General features: G+C 38.6%; 1 protein-coding gene across 3 annotated transcripts in view; it reads left to right on the top strand.

Moving 5' to 3' along the window:
• Positions 1-23,368, top strand: part of PDSS2 (decaprenyl diphosphate synthase subunit 2) — a 253,400-nt gene that overhangs the window by 103,280 nt on the left and 126,752 nt on the right. For all 3 annotated transcript variants that reach the window (XM_081526868.1, XM_081526870.1, XM_081526869.1), the window contains one exon: positions 7,295-7,429. In XM_081526868.1, the coding sequence (XP_081382994.1) occupies positions 7,295-7,429 (135 nt within the window). The remainder of the gene's footprint in view (positions 1-7,294; positions 7,430-23,368) is intronic.

Here is a 23,368-nt window from a genome sequence, read left to right on the forward strand (position 1 = left end):
TCCTTGCTAATGCTAGCATCATCACCTCCAGCAGACAAGTTTGAATCTTAAATTCAGCCCTTATATTTGCTTCCTGGTCCCTTCCTGATGTCTCGCTCATGCAGTCAGTTGGCCAGACTAACCTGACCCACCTCCATGCTGCTGCCATCATTCAGGTTTTCTTGCCCATCCCTGCTGCTACTACCCTAATTTAGGCCCTCATTATCTCCCACCTGGAATATTGGAAGAAGCTACTCCTAACTAATCTTCCCTCTCCTTTCCCCTGCACCCAACAGCACACTATTGCCAGAGTGACAATATTAGGCCCCAACTAGCAGTTTTAGTCTTTAGCCCTAATCACATTAGTCCCTTGCTGACAAACCATCCATGCCTTCACATTGCCTGCAGAATCAAGTCCTGAGTCTAAATCTCTCAAGGCACCTCACTCTTTAGGCTGTCTCCTGGGCTTGTTCACCTTCACACATTACCCAAATGATTAGCCCCACAGGTCCTGAACCTACTTTCTTTTACCTGCTATCACTCTAACCTATTCCTTTCTCCCAAAGTACCATTCTTTCCATTCCAATAACTCCATCCCTCTCCTCCCTCCATGCTCTGCTCAGGAAAATTTGACCATCTTTAAGGCTCAGTCTGAAGTCTGTCTCCACTGTGAGGGGCACCTCTAACAAAAAGCTGTTTTCTTTCTTCCTTTGTGTATGGATAGCTTATTGATACTCTACTATCTTTGTTATCTGTTCTTATATTATTCAGTTTAACCACTTTTTTTTCAATTTAACCATTTTTGAAACACATCATTAATAGCTCTTTTATTAGACCTCATTTCTTTGTATTCCTCATAGTATATATATATGTGTTGAAACAGTGGAATTTGAGAGAGTATGGAAAGGTTCCATAGCTGTCATTTGAGGATTTAAAATAGTTAATAGTTATGGAAAGATAGGATGATGCAGTAGGAACTGCAGTTAACCACAGAAACAATGATGTGAGAAGGCCATACTATTGTGTTGCACAAAGTTCACCTGTAAAATCCTTATTTCCATGAAATTGTAAAGCTATTAGCATATTAGTGTTAATTGTTGATCTGTTGTAGTTCTAGAGCAGAATTTTGAAGAAGGCCAAATTCCTCCCCCCAAAATTCAACTTACAGACTTTTCAGAGTGATGTTATTTAAAATTAGTGATATGTCTATAGTAGCTAATTTCCCAGGACTACATAGTATCTGACATATGTTTAAATTGAATTGAAATACTGTTTTAGATTTGGTAAATCTCTAGTTTGTCCACCAAGCTACTACCTCCATATTTCTCATTGACTACCACAAAAGCGTCCCAACTGATGTCCTCATATCCACTTTGTTCCCCCACCGCCAACACACCCACAAGTCACTTTTCCACACTGATGAGGGAAGACTTTTTTGTATATTTTTTAAAATATCTAATTACATGACCAGATGCTTAAGTTACTGCAGTGGTTTCACATTGCTCTTTGGATAAAGAGCTAGCCTGTTCGACCTGTGTGGTCGAGTCCCTGTTTACTTCTAGCCTCATTTGTACAGTGTTCTCAGCTTTGCATGTGCTCATTCTTTTGCTCTGAAGACACTCCCCTTACCTCTTCTCTTCCCGCACCCCTCTTTTACATCCTTCTTTCTTTGGATGTCAACTTAGTCATCATTTCCTAAGAAAGTCTCTGACTTTCTTGGCTAGGCTAGTTCCCAGTTGTAAGCTCTCAGAGTATCATTTCTTTTTACTCTGTGGCATTATTAGCATTGTAATTTTACACTTATTTGTGATTCTTTCATTATTACTGGTCTCTTGCATCAGCTTGTAAGCTTCACAAGCTCTTTGCCTGTTTTTGCTCACCGTGGCATCTGTGCCAAGCGCAGTGCTTAACATATGGAAGGTATTTGGTCTATATTAGTTCAATGAATGATGAAGGGTTTAAATATATATATATATATATATAAACAAAAGGAAAACAGTTCTGTAGAATTTCAGTGATATAGATTACAAGGGACTAAATATTGCTTTCATTTATGACACTTTGATGATGTTAACCATTTCTCCCAATTTTTATACTTATTATACATATTGTAGTTAAAAAAAGAGTAAACTGCTTAGTCACCCAGTTGTGTCTGTCTCTTTGCGACCCCATGGACTGTAGCCTGCCAGATTCCTCTGTCCATGGGAATTCTCCAGGCAAGAATACTGGAGTGGGTTACCATGCCCTCCTCCAGGGGATCTTCCCAACCCAGGGATTCAACCCAGGTCTCCAACCCAGGTCTCCCACATTACAGGCAGATTCTTTACTATCTGAGCCCCAGGGAAGAGTATTAGATAATTACATGTAGTAAAGTGAAATCAAAAAGAATCACAGAGTAAGGGGAAAAAACCCAGATGTCAGATAATCCAGGCTTCCCTCTATGTGTTGTATCAGAAGCTGTAGAGCTTCTTGAACATCTTTATTCACAAGGGACTCAGCATCAATAGAGGCTCCTCTGTTCAATTTCTTCCTGTGAAGCCAAAATTCACCAGCCATATTTTCTATCTATTAGTGTCAGTCTCTAAAGTAATACTTAGCAAATCTGTCTTCTATCCATATGGTACCCTTTCAGATGAGCAGACAGTCATCATGTACTCCTCTAGCTTTAATTCTCCCAACTCTCCCCTTCACACACACTGTGTTCCTGTCTTGTTTATTCTGGAGACAGTTGTGTCCTTCTCTCTCTTCTCTAAACCTTCACACATGTTGTCTTTAAAACACTCTTTTTTCACTTCCCCTCCTTCCTTCAGATCCTGTGACTCCTTCCCTCTCATCCTTTAGGTCTCAGGGAGGTCTCTTTCACCACTCCTTCACCCCACTTATGTTGGCTGCCCTTGTTCATATCCTGAAGTAGCTCATGCCACATTTTATTATTATTTTAAACCCAGATTGTATAATCCACACGAAGGGAGATCACAACACACCAGTGTATGTCATCATGTCCTCCACTGTCTGTCTAGCATTGTGCCTGACTTATAGTAAGCATTTACTACATTTTTTGGCTGCGCAAATTTGAGAACACCATCTTTGCTATTCTCCAAGCTAGCATTCTTTTTTTTTTTTTGTCAGCCAAGCATGTGGCAGTAAATGATACAATCTTCTGGATATGCTCCAGCTTGTTGGTATTTCTCCTAGAGAGGCACTCAGAATAAGTTGTAGTGTTCCATGTGAAAATATGACCTGAATTATATGAAACATTATCTCTGCAAATTTAGAATCCTAGGGACTTTTTTATGCTCAGGAGCTAAATTTCTTATTTTTGTTGTGAGCTAAGTTTTGAGTAGTGGACATTATCAAATTATCTTATTACTTTTTTTTTTTTAAGGCTGTTAATGAAGTGAATTTAAAGAAGTGGTGTTTTGGAAACATTTAATTTACTCAAACTGTTGATCTGTTCTTTGGATTGTCAACTATTGTCTTGTGTGAAAATTGATGCTTAGAAGGTATGCTTTTCTGACTGCTCTCTTGATTTCTGTCAACTGGTCCACTAGAGTTTCTTTTCCTGATCTTTTCAGTAGTGCTTTCTGAAAGTGGAATGTGTTTTAGCCATATATGATGTTTCAGGCTCATAGAAGGAAGAATTCCTTAACTTTTGTTATTTTGGGGGAGTAAAAGAAGAAACAATATAGGAAATTATCGGTGGCTCAGACAGTGAAGAATCTGCTTGCAGTGCAGGAGACTTCGGTTCAATCCCTGGGTCAGAAAGATCCCCTGGAGAAGGGAATGGCTACCCACTCTAGTACTCTTCCCTGGAGAATTCCATAGACAGAGGGGCCTGGCAGGCTATAGTCCATAGGATTGTAAAGATGTAAGAATTAAGAAAAGTACATGGCAAAAAAAGTAATAAGGAGAGAGAATGTAGCTTTCTGACTACCTTATCACCTTCCGTGTGCTTCCACAGTGGTATATACTTTACTCATGTTGTCTCTTCCACACAGTGACTACGGGAGACAGATGTCGTTTAACCTCATTTTACAGAAAAAGTGATAGTCTGAGTCATACAACTAATAAATGGCAGAAGGATTTTTCACACCTGGTTCTAAAGCAGTCACTATTCTACTGACTCAATAAATAGTTGGTATATGAATGAAATGAAGCAGATGGAGAGTTGCTGTAGCATAATGGATAAACATGTATATAGACTCTAGAGCCAGGTGGCCTGGATTCAAATCCTGGCCCTGTCAGGGTTCTAAGGCTTACTGTCTGGTATCTTGGGCAAGTTGCTTGATCTCTCTGTGTGCCTCATTCTCTTCATCTCTAACATCAAAATAATAGAGTTGTTGTGAATTAATTTTATTAATATATAGTAAAATACTTAGGATAGTTCCTGGCATATATTTTGAAGTTCTATGTAAGGATGTGTTGTTGTTGCTGCTGCTGTTGTATTTTGATGATGATGATGTATGTGTCCTCTGTGAAAGGTCTCCTCTCTGAGAAGTTTATGGAAGGTGTTATCAGAATTGTTGCCAGGACCATTTCTTCAGCCTGACTTGGCCTGATGTCTCAAAACTCACAACTTAAGTTTTTAAGTTTTAAGTTGTCAAGTGTTACCCTCATATCTTTCATTCCTCAGTTCAGTCGCTCAGTCATGTCCTACTCTTTGCAACGCCACGGACTGCAGCACAACAGGCTTCCCTGTCTATCACCAACTCTAGGAGCTTGCTCGAACTCATGTCCATCGAGTCGGTGATGCCATCCAACCATCTCATCCTCTGTCGTCCCTTTCTCCTCCTGCCTTCAATCTTTCCCAGCATCACGGTCTTTTCCAGTGAGTCAGTTCTTCATATCAGATTGGCCAAAGTATTGGAGCTTCAGCTTCAGCATCAGTCCTTCCAGTGAATATTCAGGACTGATTTCCTTTAGGATTGACTGGTTTGATCTCCTTGGAGTCCAAAGGACTCTCAAGAGTCTTCTCCAGCACCACAGTTCAAAAGCATCAATTCTTCGGCACTCAGCTTTCTTTATGGTCCAACTCTCACATCCATACATGACTACTGGAAAAACCATAGCTTTGACTAGACCATGGCTTTTCATTCCTAAACAGGCTCAACCCCCCAAACACACAGACACACACACAGCCTCACCTTCCTCTTTTCCCTTTCTATAATTTAGGGGCCAATTCACAGCTTCTCTTTAGTATTATTATTATATACCTCAGGTAAAACATGTATAAGGATCTAGTAGCATAAGTTGGGCTTCCCAGGCAGCTCAGTGATGAAGAATCCATCTGCCAATGCAGGAGACATAGGTTCAATCCCTGGTTGGAAAGATGCTCTGGAGGAGGAGTTGGCAACCCACTCCAGTATTATTGCCTGGAAAATACCACTGACAGAGAAACCTGGCATACCATAGTCCATAGGGTTGCAAAGAGTCGGACACAACTGAGCACCCACACACAGTAGCATAAATTAAAATCTGTAATTCAAAGCAAAAAACTTGGAAAGCACCCCATTTTACATTTTCTTCCAAAATACTATGCTTCCCAGCCTCCCTACAGTTCAGGTCTGTAGGATTTAAGTAGATTGTTACATTATAATAAAGAGCTTTGGATATTTCTGTTGATTATTTGTTTCTACTATAGTATAGCTTAATTACCTTAAATTAACTTCCTTTTTCTAGGAAATTAGATCTTCTTTGTAAAAATCATTAACCCCTCTAACCTACTAAAGATCACTTACTAGATTACGGAGAAAATATCAGTAAAGAAAGAACTGTAACTGTTATTTTGCAGTAAGCCTGAAAATGTCTTATTTTGAAACTAATGAAAGAGTAAGGGGCCCTTTTAAAAATTCACTTGGAAGCATGAGGGGTGAAAATTTGCTTAAGTAATGGGCTAACTCATTAATTTTGACTATATTAACTTAATTTGTTCAGAGTTCACCCAAGGAAGTCTTAATAAGTCAGTGAAGTATTGGAATACAAATTTTCCTGTTTTTAGAAATAAAGTCACAGATGTAGAAGACAAACTTATGGTTACCAAAGGGGGAAGGGGAGGAGGGATAAATTGAGAGATTGGGACTGACATATATACACAACATATATAAAACAGAAAACTAATAAGAACCTACTGGATAGCACAGGGAATTCTTCCCAATATTCTGTAATGACCTATATGGGATTAGAATCTAAAAAAGAATGTGTGTGTATAACTGATTCACTTTGATGTACAGCTTAACTAATAAAACATTGTAAATCAACTAAACTCCAATAAAAATTAATAAAATTTTTTTGCTATTTTTACCACATTCAAGAATTATGTTTGTATGTTATTTATGTAGACTTTTTAGTATAGCCTATTTGATTAGTGCTCATGAAGATTGTTGTAAGTGTTAATTTATTATAATATGTTGTGCTTAGTCTTTCAGTCATGTCCTTTGCGACTCCATGGACTATAGCCCACCAGGCTTCTCTGTCCATGGGGATTTTCCAGGCAAGAATACTAGAGTGGGTTGCCATGCCCTCCTTCCAGGGGATCTTCCCAACCCAGGAATAGAATCCAGGTCTCCCACATTGCAGGCGGATTCTTTACTGTCTGACCCCATTATAATATGTTACCCATAATTTTCTGTCTTTTTTTCTTTTTCTAATGTTGCCATTTAGTTCTTATATGACAACTTTTTGTGATACTTAAACAAACAAAAATGTAATCTAGGAAAGTATTCCTGACCTTAGTTATAGTAGAAATTATAAATATTGAATATTCATAGCAAAAAAATTACATTCTATGTTAAAGCTCAATGTTGCCTAGAATGATTATTCTTTGCATAAAAAATAAGAAATGGTAAAATATTTGCCCATGGCATTCATTCCCATTTTACTTCTTAAATTTTTGACCTGTGAAGACAGAAATCATTTTTTATCCTTTCCCTTACCAACATCATTACCACATAATACAACTTCATCGAAGCCATACAATTTATATTTCACCTGCAGTCAACTACCACAAAACAGTTTAACACTATGGGTTCCTCTTGTTATCAGACCACGTGGTTAAGATTGGATGGGAAAACCCAGAAAGAAGAGGAAGCCAAATCATTAGGCCTCACAGTTTTGAGATTATTACTTTCAAAACTAGCTGAGGGTTTCTCTAAATGTTTCCTACAGTCATTGCTTCCTCCTGCTAACTCTTTCTTCCACAATCCTATTTCTTTTCAGAGGGTCCCATTGTCTGATTTTGGAAGCATGGGCATATATGCAGCAGCTCTCTTACTTGATCCAACTTATTTTGTGATTTTCTTTCTTTCCTTGTTGGCAGGGGTCTTGTACACGACAGCCAGAATAACCTCCAGTTGAGGGGCTTGGTGGTGTTACTTATTTCTAAGGCAGCTGGGCCCAGCAGTGTGAATGCTTCGTGTCAAAACTATGACATGGTCAGTGGGATCTATTCATGGTAAGAAGAAATTTTGAGATTGCTTTCTAAATTGTGTTTTCGTACAGTGGTCAGTAGAAATCACCATTTAGTTCTTTGTCATTCTCTGATTCAGAGATAGATTAAAATATTTTGTAAGGTTAAAACATGGGTTTTTGTTGTTCTTAACAAATCTAATAGTCTTAGCTACTTTGTATGGAACTCTGGTAAATTTTCCCTTGTGTTTTTGTCTAATACTTTCCTTTCTACCTTGAGCATTTTAATTTTTTAATTGAATACTACCCTTCTGCCCCATCATGGTATCATTTTATTTCTGTAGAGAATTCTGTATCATTTAGTCCAGGATTCATGGTTTTTAAACCTACTCAACAGGATAACTTAGTTGTATATATAATGATGCAACTACCATTTTAGGAGATGTCTACTTCAGTGCTGTATCATTAACTTTATTTTGTTTATTTTTATGATGAAGAGGTTTTTATTAAAGTAACTGGAATAAGAAACTTTTACATCTCACATTTAGATTAAAAAGTAAATTTATGAGTACATATTAGTTATTTTGCTGCATATAAAACAAACTTTAAAATTTCAGTTGTGATTTTTAAAATGTGATTTTAAAAATGTTTTTTAGTAATATATCAGCAATAACTTCACTTGATCTTAGGAGTGTACTTGGCACTGTGTTGAAAACCTCTGTAGAAGTAACAGTCTGCAGGTGGACTTTGGCACATGAAACTAAAAGCACCCAAAAACATGGTGACGAGGAAATTTTCTTCACAAAAAGAACTATTTCTTGAAGCTTGGACTTATGGTTAATATATCTTATTGATTTACTTTAAAAATCAATCCACATCACTATCACACAATTGTGCTCATTTCACAAGCTAGCAAGGTAATGCTTAAAATCCTTCAAGCGAGGCTTCAACAGTACATGAGCCGAAAACTTCCAGATGTACAAACTGGATTTAGAAAAGGCAGAGGAACCAGAGATCAAATTGCCAACATCCATTGGACCATAGAGAAAGCAAAGGAATTCCAGAAAAACATCTACTTCTGCTTCATTGTCTACGCTAAAGCCTTTAACTGTGTAGATCACAACAAGCTGGAAAATTTTTAAAGAGATGGGAATACCAGACCACCTTCCCTGCCCCCTGTGAAACCTGTATGCAGGTCAAGAAGCAACAGTTGGAACTGGACATGGAACAATGGACTGGTTCAAATTTGGAAAAGGAGTACATCAAGGCTGTGTATCATCACCCTGCTTATTTAACTTCTATGCAGAGTACATGGCCTGGGTGAATCCCAAACTGGAATCGCAATTGCAGGGAGAAATATCAGTAACCTCAGATGTGCAGATGACACTACCCTTATGGCAGAAAGCGAAGAGGAACTAAAGAGCCTCTTGATGAAAGTGAAAGGGCAGAGTGAAAAAGCTGTCTTAAAACTCTGCATTCAAAAAAAGAAGACCATGATATTGGGTCCCATCACTTCATGGCAAATAGAAGAGGAAAAAGTGGAAGCAGCGACAGACTTTATTTTCTTGGGCTCCAGAATCACTGCGGATGGTGATTGCAGCCTTAAAAAAATTAGAAGATGATTGCTTCTTGGCAGGAAAGCTATGACAAACCTAGACAGTGTGATGAAAAGCAAAGGTAATACTTTGCCGACAAAGGTGTGTATAGTCAAGGCTGTAGTCTTTTCAGTCACATACAGTTGTGAGCTGAATATGTAAAGAAGGCAAAGTGCCAAAGAATTGATGCTTTTGAACTGTGGTGTTGGAGAAGACTTTTGAGAGTCCCTTGGACAGCAATCCACCTGTAATGCAGGAGACCCTAGTTCGATTCCTGGCACGGGAAGATCCTGTGGAGAAGGGATAGGCTACCCACCCCAGTATTCTTGAGCTTTCCTTGTGCCTCAGCTGGTAAAATATCCGCCTGCAATGCTTGAGACCTGGGTTTGATCTCTGAGCTGGGAAGATCCCCTAGAGAAGGGAAAGACTACCCACTTTGAGAAGGGAAATGCTACCCACTTCCAGTGTTCTGGCCTGGAGAATTCCATGGACTGTATAATCCCTGGGGTCTCAAAGAGTCGGACATGACTGAGCAACTTTCACTTTTGGACAGCAAGTAGATCAAGCCAGTCAATCCTAAAGGAAATCAACCCTGAATATTCATTGGAAGGACTATGCTTCATTGGAAGCTGAAGCTCCAATACTTTGATCACCTGATGCGTACAGCCTACTCATTGGAAAAGACACTGATGCTAGGAAAGATTGAAGACAGAAGGAGAAGAGGGCGACAGAGGATGACATGGCTGGATGGCATCATCGATGCAATGGACATGAACTTGGGCAAACTCTGGGAAACGGTGAGGGACAGGGAGGCCTAGCATTTGTAGTCCATGGGGTCATGAAGAGTTGGACACTGAACAACAACAACATATCTCTAATGAATATCAGCTGGTTTACTATCAGTAATCTTAGAATAACACTTGGAAGTCTTTGAGACCTAATAAGTGTTCATTAAATATTTACTGCATAAATGAATCATTCCCATTTTATAGAAAAAGAAACAAATACTGATATTAAAACTTGTCTAAAATTCTCTAGGTATAAAATGATAGAATTGGAATTTAAATCTTAAGTGTATTTCTTTCTACTATGCAGATGCTGTTACCTGTATGTACAGTGCACTATGTTGTGACCTTGTGTTTCTAATCTCTTATCTAGCCTCTAAGAAACAGCTGTATTACCTGCTGATTCTTCATAGGAACATAATGTGTTTGGTCGATGGTTGTTGTAATATGAATATTATAAAAGAACTTTGCAAAAGAGTAGGTACTACATTACAAATGTAAAAATTCCCCAAATGGTATAAATGGGTTTCATACCCAAGTGTATAGAATCCACAGTTACATTTAAGAAATGGTATGGGTTCCAGGCTGTTTTTCTGTAATCAGACTTTATCTAGTAAGTCACTGGTGATGCTTGGGTGTTCTACAGACTTGTTAATGTGAAAATGTAATTTGGCATAGTACTACAAGATACCATTCATTTGTTTCTCTATCCCTAAAGTCATTTGTTTGGCTCCTACTTCCTTAATTGTTCAAGTGTAACTTTTGCTGGAGGCTTGTATCTATAATGTCACAGTGAATTATTTAACATTTGAGGAAAGTGCTGATTTGGGAGCTTTTTAATTCACTTCCAAACTACTGGGATTTACATTGTTGGTGTTTTTCTCTCATAAACTTGACTTTGATGTCAGTTAATGGGACCTGAGTAAATTACCTAAGGGAACAAAAGTGAGTTAGGTGACCTCTTTTTTTTTTTGGCCTAAGGCTATAACTGCTAGATATATCTTGTGGATGTGTCTCATGAACTTATCACATAATAGCCAGAAGAGGCAAAATTTTGGCTAAAATGTAATAACATTTTGAAAAATAGGTGAGTCACATTTATAAAAATGCACTGTAAACACCTACCGTGACCTTTTGCTAAAGACCATGGGCTTCAGGTTTGTTCCACCAACCCTGACTTTAAAAATCAGTTATAAAGGTGATCAGGCAAAAAGAGCACTTTTAAATTTATAAGCATCCCTAACCATAGCTGAGAAAATAAGTTTACAACTTATTCTATTAATGATAGGATATTTTTGTGTATAGAAGATAGATAACTATAATATATAATACATAGTATTACAAAGTATAGACTTCCCTAATGTAACATGATTATTACATTTAAAGAAATACATGTGAATTTTGTGAATAATGATTCAGTGTTCTCAGTTGCTTTAGGAAGAACCAACTCAAATATTTCTCATCCAACTAGTGATTATAAACAGACCACAAATTTTCACTCTACCTTCATTCCCTGAAATTTCCTACCACCTCTTGTTATCTATGTTAGAAGAGACTGAAACAAGTTTGCCAAACATTTTCTTTTCTTCCTGAGTATTCAGCTGGACTACATTTCCCAGCCTTCCTTTGCAGTTGGCTGGGCTATATAAATGAAATCTAGCCAATAGAATATAAGTGAAATTTACTATTTCCTGACCATAAAAATCGCACATTTGCAGTACACCTTAAGCAGATGATCTTGGTAGAGACCTATTCAAGATGAAAGGTGCTTACACCCCTCGAAGGAGAACCACCTGTTCATCAGGAATATCCGTATAGTCTTGATGTATGAGAGGAAAAACCTATTTGTTCAACCACTTAAACTTTAGGGTTTACCTGTTAATAATAGGGCCATGTGTCAGTCGCTCAGTCATGTTAGACCCTTTGCCACCCCATGGACTGTAGCCTGCCATGCTCCTCTGTCCATGGGGTTCTCCAGGCAAGAATACTGAAGTGGGTTACCAGATCCTTTTCCAGGGGATCTTTCTGACCCAAGAATCAATCCCAGTTCTCTCACATTGCAGGCAGAGTCTTTACCATCTGAGCCACCAGTAGTGCCACAGTAATTAATATTTTTCTGCTTTCTGTCACCTGGTTATTCCTGTGAATTTGGTGGTTCTTGATTACTCCCACTCTTTTACCTTTCATGCCCAGTAAACTACCAACTCACAAGTTTCTCCAGGTCTCTTTTTCTTTCAGTCCACTTTCCTCTCTCCTGTTCCAGGCCTCTATTACTTAGTGTTTAGATTTTAGCAGTAGCTGTCTATCAGGTCTCCCTGTCTCTAGATAGTTCTCCTTCAATTTTTTTTCTAGGTCTTGTTAAATTGAACACCTGCTTTGATCACTCATTAAATGGATTCTTATTAAGCAGTCACTATGTGATGTTCCAGGCAGGTGCAGGAAGATAGAAGCCGAATAGTGAGTATATTTACCCTCAGTGACCTTATTAGCATCAAACTAGGGCATATACAAGTTTACAGACAACTGTAATACAATGCCATAGATGCTGTAAGTAAAGCATAGTAGAATTCTGTGGAGGAATTGAATGGTTGGGAGGAGGAAAGGAGAAAATTTCAGTAAAAGAGATCATATGAACTTTTACAAAGAGGGAACTTATAAGTGGATTCTGAAGGTAACTAGGAGGTTATCAGAGGAAAGCAAGTAGGCAAGGGGTTTGGTAAAAGGTGGTTGTGTTCAAGGTAAAGAAAGTGAGGAACAGACTCACCAAATATGTGGTCTGGAAGTACATAGCAGGTCCTGCACTGTGCTGACACTGTAGTGGGCACTCGGTACATAACTTGTTATGTGAATGCATGAATTTTACATAATATAGACCGGGGTATTATGCATGTAAGTGTTATGGGTTGGATTCTGTCCCCGCCCCCAAATTCATACATTGAAGCTTAACCCCTCATTCCTCACAATGTGCTCTTGTTTGGAGATGGGGTCTTTATTGAGATAATCCAGTTAAAATGAGATCATTAGAATGAGCCATTAATTCAATGACCTTATTTAAAAAAGGGGGGAAATTTGGGCACAAATGTTCATATACAGGCAGAACATCCTATGAACACAAAGGTGGTCATTTTCAAGTCAAGGAGAGAGGCATTGAACAGGCTGTCCCTCATAGCCCCAGCAAACTAACATATTGCAGATCACTGATGAGGAGGTGGTCTAGAAAAGAAAGGTTGAAGTTGGATTGTGAAGGTCCTAAGGGATCAGAGCTCTATCCTGGAGAAACAGTGGGGAGCCATCCAAGAGGCATAGAATAGCCTTGGAATCTGGAAGCAGCCTACCTCACTTAACTAGCTGTGCCTCAGATTTCAGCTCTCACCTTTCAGAGAATGGTTTTAAGAATTAAATGAGTGAATAGAGTAATGCGTAGCATATAGTAAGCATTCTGTACATGTTTATTCTTGTTTATAGACATTATAAAGATCTTTAAGTGAGGGGGTCACATTAATGTATCTGTGCTCTAGAATGTAATCAGTTGAGAAGATAACCCAGAGAGCTGAGGTTCAAGAGGTAAAGAGGACCAGCCAAGGAGTTATTGAAATAGTCTAGGTGATTGCTGAGAGGGGAAACAGAGAGCTGGAGAGATTAAGGAGTCTTTACCCAAAGCAGCAGTTTAGCAGTTGACTGAGTTGGGCTTAGACCCATTAGGTCCTTTGATCTCATGCCATTTTCTGCCAGCATTTCCCAATTTGTACTTCATTTAGGATGAAGGTTTTACTAGTGAGACAAAAGTCCTGTGGTCAAATAAATTTGGTTTTGCCAGATTAAACAGAGTTTAAAAGATTTCTTCATTTCAGAAATCTCAAGAATTGTTAGGTATATATGGCATCCATTATGAATCTTTAAGAAGAGATATTGTTTCCCAGTTATTTGACTATAAAACCCTTAAACCCCTGTCAGCAGTTCATCTTGTGGAATACTGCGAAACAGTTTGGTACACGTTATGTTATGTTAGGGTACCTAATTTTGATTGCTAATGGAAACTCTTTGAGGCAGAAATAACAGAGTCACCAATAAGAAAACAGAGTCAAAAAGGTGAAGTAACTTTCTGAGATCCTGCATTAAGTGATCAAGTAGGGGAAGAAATACATCATGCTGGTGGCCTCAGTTTAATTCCTTATTCTGTCACTTATTTGCTGTGTGACCTCAGACAAGTTAGGTTACCTCTCTGTGCCTCATAGGTTTGTTGAGTAGATTAAAGAAGGTAATTCGAATAAAACACTTAGAACAGTGTGTTGTGTGTAGACTGAACTTACCAAGTGTTTCTTATTGTTATTCCAGAGCCCTGTCATACTGCTTTATGTCCTTTATCAGATTTCTCACTCCTTCAGGGCAGGCCCTTAGCTTTGTGCATATTTTCATCTTACCAGTGTGTTGGACATAGTATTCATTTAAATCTTTGTCTGGATGACTGAATCTTCAATATACATAACTGTTCTATACTAAAACAAACATTTGAATCACATGTTTTACAGTATGTGCTTTTTAGAATAGTTTAACATGGACTCTACCTAACTTTGGCCACCTGATGTCAAGAACTGACTCATTGGAAAAGACCCTGATGCTGGGAAAGATTGAAGGCAGGCGGAGAAGGGGACGACAGAGGATGAGATGGTTGGATGGCATCACTGACGTGATGGACATGAGTTTGAGTAGGCTCTGGGAGGTGGTGATGGACAGGGAAGCCTGGCGTGCTGCAGTCCATGGGGTCGCAAAGAGTCAGACACGACTGAGCGACTTCACTTTCACTTTTCACTTTCATGCATTGGAGAAGGAAATGGCAACCCACTCCAGTATTCTTGCCTGGAGAATCCCAGGGACGGGGAGCCTGTTGGGCTGCCGTCTATGAGGTCGCACAGAGTCGGACACGACTGAAGCGACTTAGCAGCAGCAGCAGCAGCAAGGAAATCTAACGTGCCGATCTGGGAAGAGCTCAAAGAACATGTAAGAAAATCAAGACTCTGAAACATATTCTGTAATAGTTTGGTCCCATTGGAGCTTGAGTGGGTGGGCAGGGAATTTTATTTGCATGAAAAATATCTCAGAAAGAAGGAGATACAAAGAACTGTTAATAGTGGTCACCCCTGGGGAGTGGCAGCTGTAGGGGAAATGGGATGAGAGACTTTGTTTATTCTATGTCCTGTTCAGTGGTCTGAAGTATTTTTCATTTATACAGGTTTTACTTATGTACTTCTTAAAAAGCAGTGAAAATTTTTGTTGATTGCAGGTAGTTAGCTTAGAAATTCTATCCTACTATTAAAATGAAGGACTTTGAACTGATTTAAACTTTTATCTTTTCCCCTCTTTGACAGGATAAAATATCCTATAAAAATGCATGAACTCTACATGTTTTTTAAATAAAGAGAGCAGGAGTGATGCAAAATGACATCTTTTAATTAACTTTCTTAGGTTTGCCATCCATGTTAAAATGGACACTATCAACTTTTTTGGTAACTGTGCTAATTCTTTTTCAACTCAGTATATTATTCAGTTGATTAAAGTTAAATTAATGATTAAGGTTAAACATCTAAGGTGATTGTTGGGCTTAAAGAACTAATCAGATAAAAGGTCTTATAAATATAAGTTAAATCTAGAAAATAGCTTATAATCAAATTATTAATCTAAACGTTACTTTCTCCTCTAAGTGAAAATTGGTCAGGCCTGGTGTACTGTTAGAAGAACTGGTAGTAAAATATTTGGAGGCCTATTTGAAATCTTAATTTATGAAGATAAGTGGAGAACATGAAAAGCTGTGGAGAAGCAAGATGACTTTTTTTCTTTTAAAATAAATCTTTAAATTTAGGGACTTGATCTCAGCTGCAAATATTATGGTGCATAATTTATCATTTTAATGTAGTCCTAATTAGCTTCTAATGACTTCTGATTATACTCACAATAGGCTGTGACTATCAGTACTTACCTTCACACTGTGTATTAGTATTTGGCATTTAAAGATGCGAAACAAAATTAGACAGAGTGCCTGAAGAACTCTGGACAGAGGTTCGTAACATTATACAGGAGACAATGATCAAAACCATCCCCAAGAAAAAGAAATGCAAAAAAGCAAAATGGTTGTCTGAGGAGGCCTTACAAATTGCTGAGAAAAATAGAGAAGCGAAAAGCAAAGGAGAAAAGGAAACATATATCCAACTGTATGCAGAGTTCCAGAGAATAGCAAGGAGAGATAAGAAAGCCTTTTTAAGTGAACAATGCAAAGTTCAATTCAGTCCAGTCGTGTCTGACTCTTCACGACCCCATGAAGTGTAGCATGCCAGACCTCCCTGTCCATCACCAACTCCTGGAGCTTACTCAAACTTAGGTCCATTGAGTCAGTGAGGCCATCCAACCATCTCATCCTCTCTCGTCCCCTTCTCCCACCTTCAATCTTTCCCAGCATCAGGGTCTTTTCCAATGAGTCAGTTTTTTGCATCAGGTGGCCAAAGTATTGGAGTTTCAGCTTCAACATCAGTCCTTCCAGTGAATATTCAGGACTGATTTATTTCAGGATGGACTGGTTGGATCTCCTTTCAGTCCAAGGGACTCTCAAGAGTCTTCTCCAATACCACAGTTCAAAAGCATCCATTCTTTAGTGCTCAGCTTTCTTTATAGTCCAACTCTCACATCCATACATGACTACTGGAAAAACCATAGCTTTGATTTGACAGACCTTTGTTGGCAAAGTAATGTCACTGCTTTTTAATATACTGTCTAGGTTAGTCGTAACTTTTCTTCCAAGAAGCAAGCATCTTTTAATTTCGTGGCTTCAGTCACAATCTGCAGTGATTTTGGAGCCCAAAAAAGTAAAATCTGTCACTGTTTCCATTGTTTCCCCATCTATTTGCCATGAAGTGATGGGACCAGATGCCATGATCTTAATTTTCTGAATGTTGAGTTTTAAGTCAACTTTTTGACTCTCCTCTTTCACTTTCATCAAGAGGTTCTTCAGTTCTTCTTCGCTTTCTGCCATAAGGGTGGTGTCATCTGCGTATCTGAGGTTATTGATATTTCTCCTGGCAATCTTGATTCCAGCTTGTACTTCATACAGCCTGGCATTTCGCATGATGTACTCTGCATCTAAGTTAAATAAGCAAGGTGATAACATACAGCCTTGACGTATTCCTTTCGCGATTTGGAACCAGTCTGTTGTTCCAGGTCCAGTTCTAACTGTTGCTTCTTGACCTGCATACAGATTTCTCAGGAGGCAGGTCAGGTGATCTGGTATTGCCATTCCTTTAAGAATTTTCCAGAGTTTTTTGTGGTCCACACAGTCAAAGGCTTTGGCATAGTCAATGAAGCAGAAGTAGATGTTTTTCTGGAACTCTCTTGCTTTTTCGATGATCAATGGATATTGGTAATTGGATCTCTGGTTCAAATGCAAACAAATAGAGGAAACGTTGCAAAGAAATAGAGGAAAACAATAGAATGGGAAAAACTAGAGATATCTTTGAGAAAATTAGAGATACCAAGGCAACATTTCATGCAAAGATAGGCACTCAAAAAAGACACAAACAGTATGCACCTAGCAGAAGATATTAAGAAGAGGTGACAAAAATATACAGAAGAAATATACAAAAAAGATCTTAATGACCCAGATAACCATGTTGGTGTGATCACTTACCTAGAGCCACACATCCTGGAGTGAGAAGTCAAGTGGGCCTTAGGAAACATCACTACCAACAAAGCTAGTGGAGGTGATGGGATTCCAGCTGAGCTTTTTCAAATCCTAAAAGATGATGCTGTTCAAGTGCTGCATTCAATATGCCAGCAAATTTGGAAAGCTCAGCAGTGGCCTCAGGACTGGAAAAGGTCAGTTTTCATTCCAATGCCAAAGAACGCTCAAACTATTGCACAATTGCACTCATTTCAAATGCTATCAAAATAATGCTTAAAATCTTTCAAGCTAGGTTTCAGCAGTATGTTAACTGATAACTTCCAGATGTACAGCTGGTTTTAGAAAAGACAGAAGAACCAGAGATCAAATTGCCAATATCCATTGGATCATAGAAAAAGGTAGAGAATTCCAGAAAAACATCTGCTTCATTGACTGCACTAAAGCCTTTGATTGTGTAGATCACAATGAACTATGGAATATTCTGAAAGAGATGGGAATACCAGACCACCTTACCTGCTTCCTGTGAAACCTGTATGCCGGTCAAGAAGCAACAGTTAGAACTGGACATGGAACAACAGACTGGTTCCGAATAGGAAAAGGAGTACATCAAGGCTATATATTGTCACCCTGCTTATTTAACTTATATGCAGAGTACATCATGAGAAATTCTGGGCTGGATGAAGCACAAGCTGGAATCAAGATTTCCAGGAGAAATATCAATAACTTCAGATGTGCAGATGACACCACCCTTATGGCAGAAAGCAAAGAGAAACTAAGGAGTCTCTTAGTGAAGGTGAAGGAGAGTGAAAAAGCTGGCTTAAAACTCAACATTCAAAAAACTAAGATCATGGCATCCAGTCCCATCACTTCATGGCAAATAGATGGGGAAACAATGGAAACAGTACAGACTTTATTTTCTTGGGCTCCAAAATCACTGTGGGTGGTGACAGCAGCCATGAAATTAAAAGATGCTTGCTCTTTGGAAGAAAAGCAATGACCAACCTAGATAGCATATTAAAAAGCAGAGACATTACTTTGTGGATAGAGGTCCATATAATCAAACCTATGGTTTTTCCAGTAGCCATGTACAAATATGAGAGCTGGACAAAGAAGAATTGATACCTTTGAACTGTGATGCTGGAGAAGACTTCTGGGAGTCCCTTGGACAGCAAGAAGATCAAAGCAGTCAATCCTAATGGAAATCAACCCTGAATATTCATTGGAAGGACTGATACTGAAACCGAAGCTCCAGTACTTTGGCCACCTGATGCGAAAAGCTGACTCATTGGAAAAGACCGTGATACTAGAAAAGATTGAAGACAGGAGGAGTAAGGGACAATAGAGGATGAGGTGCTTGGATGGCATCACTGACTCAATGGACATGAGTTTGAGCAAACTCTGGGAGATGGCAAAGGACAGAGGACCTGGCATGCTGCAGTCTATGGGGTTGCAAAGAGTCGAAAACGACTGAGCAACTGAACAAGAACAGAAACAAAATGAACAAACCATATTTCCCTTGGGATTGACCAAATCAAAAAACACCTTAAAAAATGAGGCTTAAGTAGGAACATATTATTATATTTACTTAGGGTTTAATTATATTAAAGTGCAATAATTAATATTGGGATAGCATTTTTTTAAACTATGGTTATTATTATTATTTTTTCAAACGACATGTGTAAATGTATAGAAGAAAGACTGAGGAAACCTTACCCACTTGATGGTAGCTGTGTTTGGAGGAAGTGGGGACAGGGAAAGGTTTGAGAACAGGTATAGGGGAATAATCAAAGGGAACTTTATTTTTAGTATTTCTTTTTTTATATAAAGAAAATCTAATTTAAATTAACTTGAAAATTAACATGAAATTATATTTCATACTTATAAAACTTTAACAACCTATTTAAGAAATGTACCTTTTTGTACTACAAGAAATTAGAAAATGAGGAATACTTATTGACAGTGATTTAAAATGATTATGCTGAATAACTGAATTTAGAGTAGGCTTTTGAAGATAATTTCTTAAAGATATCTCAGCTCCTTTTCAAAGATATCTCAAGAGATGAAAGCATGTGTAGTTTGATTACATATTACTATTGATTGTGTTCCATTTACAGCAATAAAAAGAAACTCCAGATACAAATCTAGTAATATTACTAATTCATTACAACCAGTACTTATTTTCTTCATTAACTTTTTATTGTTATTTTCAACTTACACAGCATGCACAAATGCAGCAATTATATGTTGAGTAAGAAAGGGGAAGGCTCTTTATGTTCCATGTACAGTACATCAGAAGTCTTTACTTCACCAGAGCTGTTGGAAAGGCACAAAATAGGAACAGCCTCTTACAAAACAAGTATAATTAATCACAAAAAGTAGGTGGGCTCAGCTACTAATCTGCTCTGCTGAGAGTTAATTGTATATAAATATCTTGATATAGATTAGCCTGCTTGACTACATCACAACAAAAAACAAGCTGCATAAATTGTTTTGTCAGTAGTATAAAAAATTAAACTCTTTTTCTTAAAGAAGGGCTATACATTAACTAGTAAGAAGCCATAGGCAAAGGCATTATCCAGTGTCTAATCTAAATTTAAACTGTGCTCAATTCTTGACATTTACTGTAGTAAAATGGTAGTTCTGTCAGAAGAATTGCAGCCATTTAAAATGTTTAATGACAGAGTTTGCTTAATAGCTTCACGACTTAATGCTTATCCTTTGAACCCAACTCAAAGCACCCCCATTGGTAAACAGTGTGATGTAAAAGAGACATGGATAAAGGTTCTTGTCTCAAATCTGTAACTGATTAGCTATTTGATCTTAGGCAAGTCACTAATCATGCTGTGTGATTACTCATCTATAAGATAGATAAAGATAAAATGGACTTAAATCAGAGAGCTTCACAGACACATATCCAGCTAGGTTCAAGTAGACTGTGGTCTATCCTGACCACCTCCTCTCTGCAAGTCAGAGGGCTGAGCATTGAGGGAAATGCAAATATTAATCAGAAATAGTCTTTGACCTCCAATGACAAGGTAAAGAAACAATTTATGCATCTGTTAGCCTTCTGACTCCATTGATGCAACTTCATTTCTAGAACTCTGTTTCTGGAACTTAACTTCCAGAGCTGTAACCATATTCACTATTGGGTCCACAATCTACCAGTGTCCACTTGCAGCCCTTTGTTTAATTAAAGACAATCATGAATATCCTTCACCTAAGACCCTTGGGGGGCTTCTCTGGTGGCTCAGTTGGTAAAGAGTCTGCCTGCAATGCGGAGATGCAGGTTCAATCCCTGGGTCAGGAAGATCCCTTGGAGAAGGAAATGGTAGCCCACTCCAGTATTCTTGCCTGGAGAATTCCATGGACAGAGGAGCCTGATAGCTACAGTCCACGGGGTCACAAAGAGTTGGACACGACTGAGCGACTAATAATAAAATCCTTGGAGAAACTGGTATCTGTTGGTAGCTTAGTGCCCAAGGAACTCCTCCTTCACTATTCTCTTCTTGCTCTTGGACTGGTAGCTGGGTGGTGGTGGTGGTGGTTGTTCAGTTGCCAAGTCACGTCTGACTCTTTGGGACCCCATGAACTACAGTACGCCAGGCTTACCTAGCCTTCACTATCTCCTGGAATTTGCTCAAATTCATGTCCATTGAGTCGGTGATACCACCCAACCATCTCATCCTCTGTGGCCCCTTCTCTTCTTGCCCTCAGTCTTTCTCAGCATCAGGGTCTTTGCTGGTAATAGAGGCAAACTTCTGTTCAAGTTTTTAAGTGGAATAAAGTATCCTTAATTTTTCAGTGGTATCCTATTACCTACAGAATTAAATCTGAACTCCTTATCAGCAACAGGTAATCTCTAGCTGTCCTAAAGTAGAAATGATAGAGATAAAAGCATGATTATGGTTTTTTCTATGCCCACCTAGTAGAACTATTTAGGCTCACTCAGGAAGGAAGGCTGAGGGAGTCCAAAATTAGGTTAAAAGTAGTGATCAAAATTGGAGGTCATGAAGATTCATATTTTAGAGGGAAAAGTAATAGTGGATGAGAGAACTGAGAGATTTGGAGATTGTAGATAGAAGGTAGGATATGTGAATTGATTTCAGAAGTAGGATAGTTCTAATTTTTCCTCAGAGTGGGGTTGACAGCATTTGACTTGAGTAGATTGAGAAACTACAGGGTGGACAGTTCACGTGACTGATGTCAACCAAGAGAACCAAACTAAGCGAAATGATGAGAACTCCAGTGAACACAGAGTGACGGCCAGAAGTAGTGGTAAAAAGTAGACCAGTGGTTTCTCAAGATGGTCCAGAAACAGAGCACCAGTCCCACCTCTCAGCTCCTCAGTTTTGGCTTGTAGGAGGTTAACTGTATCTACTCACAAAGATATGGGGATATCAGTACCCCAGGAAAAGCTCTGGCTCAATTAGAGCCAGAACTTAGAGGGAATATTCTGTGAATTTTTAGTATGCTTAACACATGGTTGGGTTTTTTTAAATTATTTATTTTTTGGCTGCACCATGCAGCATATGGAATCTTAGCCCCCTAACCAGGGATCTAATCTGCACCCCCTGAATTGGGTCTTAACCACTGGACCACCAAGGAAGCCCCAACATATTTTTTGTAGTGACGGATTTATGTATGTTTCCCCAGTTCTTGAAGTCAGCGCCTTGTGTTTTAGCCATCTTCCAATTCAGCACCTCTTCCATCACTGAGCCTTTTATTACATTTTGTACCTCTGAGGCACTTGTTTTTTTTTTAATTCTGTAGTAATTTGTATACCTATCTGGGCTTCTCAGGTGGTGCTAGTGGTAAGGAACCCACTTGCCAATGCAAGAGACATAAGAGACATGCGTGTGATCCCTGGGTCAGGAAGATCCCCTGGAGAAGGGAATGGCAACCCACTCCAGTGTTCTTGCCTGGGAAATCCCATGGACGGGGAGCCTGGTTGGCTACAATCATAGTGTTGCAAAGAGTAGGACATGACTGAAGCAATTTAGCACACACGTACTTATCCTTCTACTATGTTTGATCAGTCACTCAAACTCAACATTTGTTGAGTGCCTGCTGTGTGCAAAGCTGACTGTGATAAATATAGACAAATAATCACTAAATAGTTAACACATACTGAATTTTCTGTATGTCTGGTACTCCTCCCTGTGATTTATAAATGTTAACTCATTTAATCCTTACAGTACTGGTTAACAAAAAATCACTTTTGGGGGAAACAGGCTTAGAGAAATTTAATAACCTAACAAAATTGATAGTGTAAATAGATGAAGGAATTGGGATTCAAACCCCATTTAACCATGGAATTCATGCTTTTTCCATTATTGTAGGCAGCCTCTGGATTAGAGTGCCCCAAATATACTGTTGCCCCTTGGTATCCGTAGGGGGTTGATTCCAGGAGCTCCCATGGATACCAAAATCCACAGATGCTCAAGTCCTTTATACAAAATGATACAGTACAATGAATACATTCAGCTCTCTGCATCCATGGGTTTCTCATTTGCAGATATAGCCAGCTCCACAGTTGGTAGACTCCATGGATGCGAAACCCGAAGATACAGGGGGCCAACTGTACTTTGTTTTTTATCTTGACATCCTCACCTCTGATCACAAATCTTTATATTTAGTGGTATTGAATTACATAGTGCTTAGAAACCAGGTTATAGACTTTTTTCTTTAGCCTCTAAAATCTAAGCACCATAGTGGGCACTCAGGTGCTCCCTGAATTATTGTTGATTTATTCAGACAAAATTCGCTTTTGTTGAGAGATTGAATGTGGATCATAGTAATGTTCTATACAATTTAAAAATAAAAACATTTAGGTTTGCAGACTATACTTCTTTCGTTGCACATCTCCTTTATTCTTTCATCTGTTGGGAATATAGATTCCTGTATATTTTCTTTGATACAGAAACCATTTTTAAAATTAG

This window comes from Giraffa tippelskirchi, chromosome 9 (genome assembly GCF_054371585.1).
Source record: "Giraffa tippelskirchi isolate mGirTip1 chromosome 9, T2T-mGirTip1v1.2.pri, whole genome shotgun sequence".
Classification (NCBI taxonomy): Eukaryota; Metazoa; Chordata; class Mammalia; order Artiodactyla; family Giraffidae; genus Giraffa; species Giraffa tippelskirchi.